Raw genomic sequence first — 8,736 nt, forward strand, 5'->3', positions numbered from 1 at the left:
CAGGACTTGATATAATGGAAATGTATAACAAAACTGAAAAAGAACTTACTGAATATTGGAATACATTACAAAACACATGGTTAACTTTATATGGGTTGGAAATACCAATAGCTGCTGCTATTAATGTATTATTTTTAATACTAGCAAAATAATTAACATGATCATATAATTTAATATACATCATTATCTTTCAAAAATATATAATGTAATTTTTCTTATAAAAAAGGGTGCAAGTCCTGCTGGAGGATGTTTATTAGCTCTTTCATGTGAATATAGAGTTTTAGTTCAAGGAAACTATACCATGGGTTTAAATGAAACACAATTAGGAATTACTGCCCCAGAGTGGTTTAGAAATCTTTACATTGAAACAATAGGATACAGAAGAGCTGAGATAGCACTTTTACAGTAATATTATGTAACAAATTTATAATAAAATATGTATCTTACTAATAATTTCTGTAATAAACTAAAAAATATTAATTTAGAGGAACTCTATTTCATCCAAAAGAAGCATTAGAGATTGGACTTGTAGATGAATTAACTTCTGATAAATCAAATGCAATAAAAAAATGCCAAGATTATATTAAAAGTTTCAAAAACATATCTAGTAAGTATATATATATATACACACATATATTTTTATTAATTAAGGAACAAGAATATTAAATAATTAAAATATTTATGAAGCCAAAGGTAGACAAAGAACAAAAATGGAATTAAGAAAGCATAATTTATTATGGTTGAAAGTAAACAGAAGTGCAGATCTTAATGAATTTTTAACATTTGTTCAGTTACCAGACGTACAAGCTGGATTAAAATTATATATTCAAACTTTGAAGAAAAAGTAAGAAACCTTAATTTAAATATTGTTTTTTCTAACTGATACATTAAAAATTTTATATTTTTATATGGCTTTTATATAATGTATTTCATATAAAGGTATATTAATATATTGGTATTATATAACACAATAAATATGTATAATTCAATAAAAATACTTACTCTTATATTGATTTCCAACATGACATTGACAAATCCTTTATCAAATTTTACGTATCAAGTGCTAATATAATTTCTGAATCATTAACATTTGGATTTAATTGTTGTAACAGTTGCAAAAGCTCTTGTTGTTGAGAATCAGCAAAATGTGATATTTCTAATATTTGTTGACTATTTCTTTCACTCTCATATCTATCAAAGTAAAACAAGATTGCTGTAAGCTCAAAAAAATGTATAAAAAGAAGAAAGACTTACTTTCTTATTTGTTCTATATATTCTTCGAGCCAAGTTTTTAATCGAGTTAACATAATATCCTCTCGAGCATCAATTACCTATAATTATAAAACTTAATATTTTAATTTTTAAAATACATTATTTTAATTTTCAAAAATTAAAATATATATGAATACATGTACTTGTAAATGTTTTTCATGAGAATTATTAAGATTGTAATTTAACATGTCTTTATCTTCACATAAATTCAATAAATGACGTGGTATTTTTGTATCATTCCCAAAACCACTAAGATAGTACAAAATTAATCCATTAATAGTGTCATTATACTCTGCTTCACAATTACGTAATTGTGAAAAATATCCTCGTGCAATTGTTAGAAAAGAATCCACCATATCAGAGATATTAATTCTAAATACTTCATTTATATCCTTTATTAAATAAGTTATTCCTTAATAATATTTTCAGTTAATTTTTCCATGCATAATTTACTTTAATTAAAATATACCTCTATTTGTTCATGTAGATCTACTTCAATGGACATCAATCTTGTCCATGCATCAGTTACTATATCATTAAATTCTTCAGAAAGTTGTTGTGCTTTTTGAGTTATATCTTCTAATGTAGCAGTGTCTACATCTCCAACTAATTTTTTTAATAATTGTTTAACATTAGCTAAAATGTTAGTTTTCTTTTGCAGAATTTCATTTACAATTCTGTAATTTGAAATAAAAATTATTACTAATGTTCTATACTATATAGTTTACATTCATTACCACATTTAACTCACATTCTGCCTAGATTTTGTGAACTACCTTTACCCTCATTTACAGCATTATCAAATGTATTTATTTCATTTATACGTTTATCATGTTCTTTTAAACCTATTTCACAAATTTCTTTACATATAGTAGAAAAATTTATTTTATATTCTTCATAAGCATTTTGTGTGTCTTCATTTACCATAGATAGATCTATTCCCTCTAAACATAATAAACAATAAACAGAATACAGAAAATATATTACGTGAATTTTTATGTATTACTAGATAAAAATAAATAATTGTTATATATATAAATAAGTTTATAAACCTTTATCATTTTCAAACATTTGAAAAAAGAGATGATATCCATCAAGATGTTCTACATATGCAGTAGTAAGAAAAGCTAATTGTGTGTCATATTCTTGTTGTGCATATAATTCTTTTTCTTCTTTTATTTCTGCTTCTTCTAAAATACTTAAGGTCCTACTAAATTATGAAATATACATTTGGACAGAAAATGTTTCTCTAAGACTTTAATAATGATCTCAGTAATTTAATATTGATTTATATTACATATAAATTATAAAGATTTTATAATTACTAATGTTTTTCTAAGGCATCTTTTCTTTGTTCTTTTGGTATCATTTTGTATTCATAATAAATTAATTGTGGTATAAATGCAAATACATAATCTAAATATCCTTCTTCTTTAGTACATGGATTTCCACTCATGTTCAAACTATGTAACTTTTTAAATTTTCTTAAATACAGTACCTAAAGAATAATACAAATATATTAAAATACAAATGTATTAAGTTTCTATATATAATATTTTATGTATTACATACATGTTTCCAACTTGTTATAATATTATTACCAATACTAAAAATTGTAAGATTGTACAAATTATTTATACTCTCCACCTCACTAATTTCATTATTAAACAGAAGCAATATTTCTAATTTTGTTAAATTATTCAAGTTTTCTATTATTTTAATATGATTAAAAGAAAGATCTAATTCTTTTAAATGAACGAGAACATCTAGGTTTTCTATTTTTTCAATTATGTTATTGGATATTTTTAATTTTGTTAGATTTGGCATTACCCATAGATAATCAATTTTTAAAATATCTAAAAGAAAAGATAAAAACAAGTATTTGTAACAACGTAAACGTAAAAAAAAGCTTTTTATGTAATACATACTAAGGAATTCAATTCGAATTTCTTTTGTTTCATTCAATTCAATACCATCTTCGTAAAAGAGTTTACCCGCTATTTCTTTCGGTCCTTGTTCAGTTACTAAATTTAATAACATGTCTTGATTTATTACACGAGGTTGTATAAATTCTTGTAATATGGTCGGAACGTCGTCCTGAACCATCATTTTTTTATAAATATTAAATAAAATTAAATCAATAGCAATATCAAATTATACTGTTTTATATTAAAAAATGTCATTCATATAGCTTTCATTTGGTTGCCGCGCAACGAAAATTTATTAATTTCTGATTTACAGCGCTCTCTAGTATTCATTGAGATAATTATGCAAATTTAAATATTGATCCAGAATAAAAAGAGTCTAGAAATGATATATTCTATGTTCAAGTTGTAAAGCTAATTACTCACTATTGATAATTAAAAATTAAATTGTTTTTTGATCACAATATTATGAATAAAAAAATTAAAACAAATTTTTGTATAACATAATTCGTATTTATAAATTTATTTAGTTATTATTAAATTGTAAAAGAAAGCGCTAAATGGACAGAAATTAAAAAAAAATTTGAATTATATTTTCATTTTTCCTAATATGTAGAATAGACAAGTATTTAATTTCTTTTATATCTAAAAAAATTTATTAATGAATTTGTTTTAAAATAGAATTTTTAATTATACGTAAAATAAATGAATTTGCTCTAAACGTTACATCCAATCAGAATAGTACTCTCTGAATGTTGTATCTGATTGGGTAGAGTTTCATGTCACTTTGTATTTGACGTCTGCCTTTGTCGTCGTGTGGGTCATATGATACTGTCATTCAGTGTAAGGAGTTTTTACTTTATTATTAAATATTGTTCCTGTCAAAATTTCTTACGTGCCTTACATATGCACAAGTGAATCAAAGTAATTTTATTGAATATAAAAGCAGTTTCATATATCGTGCAACAATGTCATTTTTTGGAGTAAATGTCAATCCATTCTCAACACCAGTAGGTCAAAAAATAGGTAAGTTTCTTATTTACCTTTGCGAAATACATCATAGCAATTGATTTATTAATATGTTTATAATCAATTAATAATTTATTTCCATATGAATAATTGTTTGTATGTCAATATTAATAAACACTTAAATAGTTATAGATTTCTTTTCATGTATATATGTCTTCATACATTTATGTCATGAATCATGACTTTTCTAATACCTTTTATTAAAGGAAATCTACAATTAATAAAATATAACATCTTTATCTATATATTCCAGAGCAAGCTACAGATGGTAGTTTGCCAAGTGAAAATTGGACACTTAATATGGAAATATGTGATATTATAAACGATACTGAGGATGGGCCAAGAGATGCAATTAAAGCAATTAAGCGTAGACTCAATCAGGCTGCTGGAAAAAATTATGCTATAGTCATGTATACCCTTACTGTTAGTACCTATCTGCTTGGTAATATTTATATTTTAGACAAAATATATGTAATTTGTTAAAATTACTTTGTACAATTAAATAATGATACAAGGTATTTATTCCTTAATTTAATTCATTTTCCAAAGTACTTTATTTTTTAATAATTATTTGATTTAGGTTTTAAACATAATTTAAGTAATTAAGCTGACTATAGCATTTTTACTAAAACTTATCTATTCCTATTAAATATTTATGAACATTAAAATTTATATATGTAATCAACTAGGTATTAGAGACATGTGTAAAAAATTGTGGAAAACGTTTTCACGCTCTTGCTTGTTCACGAGAATTTGTGCAAGAATTGGTCAAATTAATTGGACCGAAAAATGAACCACCAACAGCAGTGCAAGAAAAAGTTTTAAATTTAATTCAAACATGGGCAGATACATTCCGCCATCAACCACATACTCAAGGAGTTGTTCAAATATATCAAGAATTGAAAGTAAAAGGCATACAATTTCCAATGACAGATTTAGATGCCATGGCACCCATTATTACTCCAGAAAGAGTAAGACTTATTGTAATAGAGAATTAATAAAATATTGTCTTATATATTTTTTTTTATTACTTATGTAATTTCAGAGTGTACCTGAATCAGAACAAAATGTGACTGTGCCTACTGTTGAACAACATACAGTAACTCCTGTAACTCCACAAGTTCAACAACCTCAAAGTCAATCTTCTGGACAAGTAACTCTATTAAATGAACAGCAAATTGCTAAATTACAGAGTGAACTTGATGTTGTACAAGGAAATATGCGTGTTTTATCAGAAATGTTGGCATACTTTACAAGCTCAGATCAAAATAGTAGTCAACAACCTGATACTGCAGACCTTGAACTTTTAACTGTATGAATATAATTATTTATGTTATATAAACAGTAGTAAATACCTAATAGTAAATATTCATTAAAATAAATTTTTATTTTATTTAATAATCTAGTATCTTACACATAATATTAAATAAGTACTTCATATATAAAATAATTTGGAATAATTAAAATTTTCATCATGATTTTATTTTTTGTAGGAACTTCATTCTACATGCAAAGCAATGCAAGAACGGGTTGTTGACTTAATTGGAAAACTAGCACATGATGAAATGACAGCAGAATTGTTGCGTATTAATGATGAATTGAATAATTTATTTTTACGTTATTCTCGATATACGAAAAATAAGGCTGTTGCTGCAAGTACTATTTTAGCACAAACAATTGGTCATCCACAAAACATAGACGCTGCTTCTTCACTTAATAAACAAGAAGCTGATTCTCTTATTGACTTATCTGATGAAACTGATACTTTGGAGAAGAAGATAACAGAAATTGGTAAGAATTATGCCTTTAATAAATAAAAAGTGTATGCAAATTTTTTATATTAAATTACAGATATAGCCGATAATGTTGATAAAAGTAGGATAGATAAAAAGGAAAAGAAAGAAGGAGATAGTGATGAATTTGATATGTTTGCACAGTCACGGAATACATCTTATGAAACTACGAAGAATAGGTTTATAATATTAAATTAATCTTACTTTTTTGTAATGATTATACACTATATGAGTATACGTTTATTTTAATTATAGTGGTAGCAAATATGAAGATAATTTGGAGCAGGTGAGCGGAGGAAGCCTCAGTACAGCGATTCTCAACCGCAATAATCCTAAGTATCCCCAGCAGACTGCTTCTACAGTTGCTTCTACTACTGCTACTTCTGTGCGTAATCCTTGTCCCTACTATACTAATTATTGCTAAGCACTTAGTTAACTATTAATAATTTAAGTATTGACAACAGAAGAAAGTAAAGTTATTACATATACTAAAATATTTTTCACAAATTTTATTACACGTTATTGTTGCAAAATTATATTTTTATAAACAATTTAGTTGCGAATTTATACATTGAGCTTAAAATTACCTACTCTAATAAAGGTAAGAATACCATATTTATTAAATTTTGAGGTATCAAAACATATTCTTATACATTTAATGGATTTATTATAATTAGAAGTTGCTTTCCTTCACTGCATAGCTTTTTATAGCATGAAATACTTAATTTCCTCTTATGTTTTCTTATGCTTTAATTTTGCCTACATATATGCGTATGTTTATATATTTATTATTTTGTTTGATATGTTTATTTTTATTTTTTATTTGTCCTTTTAACATTCAGCTGAACCGGGAATCTGAATTTAATGAAATGGCAGCCTGGTTAGATCATACGGTGAGTTGTACACAATACCGTGATTAAAAATGACATAATCATTTGACATGATAGCAGATTTTTTAAAAATGTTTAACTCAATAAATGTCTGTTAATTATGTCTCATAATTATTAAAATAAATTTTTACTTCTTTTTTCAGCCAGGAGCACATGGTGATCAAGAATCTTTAACATCTTCCGAATTTGAACGTTTCTTGGCAGAACGAGCAGCTGCGGCAGAAGCTTTACCAACTCTACCCACAACTATTACTAATACTGGAAGTACTACAAATTCTGAAAATATTCAGCGTCAAATTAACAAAGATCAAGATAAATCTTTATTTGCTCTTTAAACGTAATTTTTACATACTTATTTTAGAAAACTGATGGAAATTAAATTTGTTCTAATTCGATCATCAAATACACTTTCTAATAAATCAATGCTTCTAATAATAATTCTAATATTAGAACCATTGATAAAATAAATTAAAAAAAAAAACAACATAGGGAAAAGAATAAAGAAAATAAAAATGCTTTGCGCTTATATGTACTTAAGAATATAATTGATATTAAATGATCGTAAATTAGCATTTTATTACGTTGTAAAAATTTAATAACGATGAATAACTTATTTTAAAATAATCGTTACGCGTAATTATTATGTAATACAAAAATAGGAATACTAACTTATATTATTTGTATATAAAAAGCACATTGAATGCAAAACAATATTCATATTACAATGTGTGGTCTCATGCCTTGGAACTATATAAGAATTATTAATTTATGCAGTTGCATTTTTGAAATTTGCAGATTTAAGTGCAAAGGAATGAATATTTCATTATGTAATTGACTTTATTAAGCTATAGATGGAAGTATTTTTCTATGTTAAATTTGTGTCTTCATTACTTGATATTCTGTATAAACATGATATATTCATTATTGTAGTAATTTTGATTTTTATAAAGTATTATTATTGTAGAGTAATATAAATTTATTGATAGTCTTGTTATAATTATGTACTGCTATTACAAATAATTAATATATTCTAAAATTATATTATAGGAATGTCATTGGTAACAAGGAACGTTATATAAATTTTGTTTGTGAGTTTTAAATTATAATTTTATTTTACAAAAAGCACATATGTTAAGTACTATGACAAGAATCAAGATTCTTTCATACAATTTTAAAGATGTGATAAATCATTACAAAACTATATTTAAATATTTAATTTTATAAAATTATTGTGTATTGTATCCTTCTACCAATGAATATTTTATTTTAATATCAAATAGTAAAATATTTTTACTAAAAATATATTACTTTTGACAAATAGTGAAAGTCAACATAGCACTAAACATTAATTCTTTTATTTTAGGATAGATAAAATACTTTAAAATATTTCAAATATTAAAAGTATTTCAAATAAATGTGCAAAACAAGATAAAAAAGAACTAAATTTGGTTATTTGTATAAATTATATTTAATAATTCTTAACCATGAATATTTGTAATCAATTTCTATGTGCGTAATAACATATAAAACTATTCTTATGTTTTATGTGATTATTGCAATTAATATCGAATATTGTGAAAACATTTAATTTTCTCATCAATTTCTTTATGCTTTTAAAATTATATATAATTTTTTCGTTTTGTAATAAATTTTTCTAATGTTCCAATATATTGATTATTCTATTGACAAATTCCAATCCTTATACCATCAAAGTAATATAAAATTACAATACGTAATAATTTCAGAGACAATCATATGAAATGTGTTATGCTACTATTTATTTATTTCTTAATATCTTCTATAATATAATTTTATAAATTAATATTT

General features: G+C 24.5%; 3 protein-coding genes across 3 annotated transcripts in view; 2 read left to right on the plus strand and 1 right to left on the minus strand.

The window, feature by feature from the left end:
- Positions 1-848, plus strand: part of LOC108554390 (enoyl-CoA delta isomerase 1, mitochondrial) — a 1,536-nt gene extending 688 nt beyond the window's left edge. The window contains exons 3-6 of the mRNA XM_017909649.1: positions 1-125; positions 227-405; positions 486-607; positions 688-848. The exon at positions 1-125 is cut by the window's left edge and continues 20 nt beyond it. Of these exons, the coding sequence (XP_017765138.1) occupies positions 1-125; positions 227-405; positions 486-607; positions 688-848 (587 nt within the window). The remainder of the gene's footprint in view (positions 126-226; positions 406-485; positions 608-687) is intronic.
- Positions 849-1,049: 201 nt separating this feature from the next.
- Positions 1,050-3,378, minus strand: LOC108554401 (dynein regulatory complex subunit 3). The gene is made up of 9 exons (XM_017909661.1): positions 3,201-3,378; positions 2,845-3,128; positions 2,598-2,770; positions 2,325-2,482; positions 2,024-2,216; positions 1,742-1,949; positions 1,416-1,664; positions 1,255-1,331; positions 1,050-1,191 (listed from the first exon to the last, which is right to left on the minus strand). Exons 1-9 carry the CDS (start codon positions 3,376-3,378, stop codon positions 1,050-1,052), a joined length of 1,662 nt encoding a protein of 553 aa, XP_017765150.1.
- Positions 3,379-4,003: 625 nt separating this feature from the next.
- Positions 4,004-7,244, plus strand: LOC108554383 (TOM1-like protein 2). The gene is made up of 9 exons (XM_017909644.1): positions 4,004-4,223; positions 4,480-4,649; positions 4,916-5,197; positions 5,272-5,538; positions 5,720-6,017; positions 6,078-6,198; positions 6,275-6,404; positions 6,862-6,912; positions 7,053-7,244. Exons 1-9 carry the CDS (start codon positions 4,166-4,168, stop codon positions 7,242-7,244), a joined length of 1,569 nt encoding a protein of 522 aa, XP_017765133.1. The 5' UTR covers positions 4,004-4,165.
- The last annotated feature ends 1,492 nt before the right edge of the window (positions 7,245-8,736 follow it).

The sequence above is a fragment of the Eufriesea mexicana genome, unplaced genomic scaffold (genome assembly GCF_001483705.2).
Source record: "Eufriesea mexicana isolate 0111107269 unplaced genomic scaffold, ASM148370v2 scaffold20249, whole genome shotgun sequence".
In the NCBI taxonomy this organism is placed as follows: Eukaryota; Metazoa; Arthropoda; class Insecta; order Hymenoptera; family Apidae; genus Eufriesea; species Eufriesea mexicana.

Bases quoted from the DNA above. Each gene is read 5' to 3' on its own strand.
- LOC108554401 (XM_017909661.1), bottom strand. From the start codon at position 3,378: ATGGTTCAGGACGACGTTCCGACCATATTACAAGAATTTATACAACCT. The intron at 2,771-2,844 runs GTATGTAATACA...ATTATTCTTTAG, and splicing joins TTATAACAAGTTGGAAACAT to GTACTGTATTTAAGAAAATT. The intron at 1,332-1,415 runs GTACATGTATTC...TTATAATTATAG, and splicing joins CTCATGAAAAACATTTACAA to GTAATTGATGCTCGAGAGGA.
- LOC108554383 (XM_017909644.1), top strand. From the start codon at position 4,166: ATGTCATTTTTTGGAGTAAATGTCAATCCATTCTCAACACCAGTAGGT. The intron at 6,018-6,077 runs GTAAGAATTATG...ATTAAATTACAG, and splicing joins GAAGAAGATAACAGAAATTG to ATATAGCCGATAATGTTGAT. The intron at 6,913-7,052 runs GTGAGTTGTACA...TTCTTTTTTCAG, and splicing joins CAGCCTGGTTAGATCATACG to CCAGGAGCACATGGTGATCA.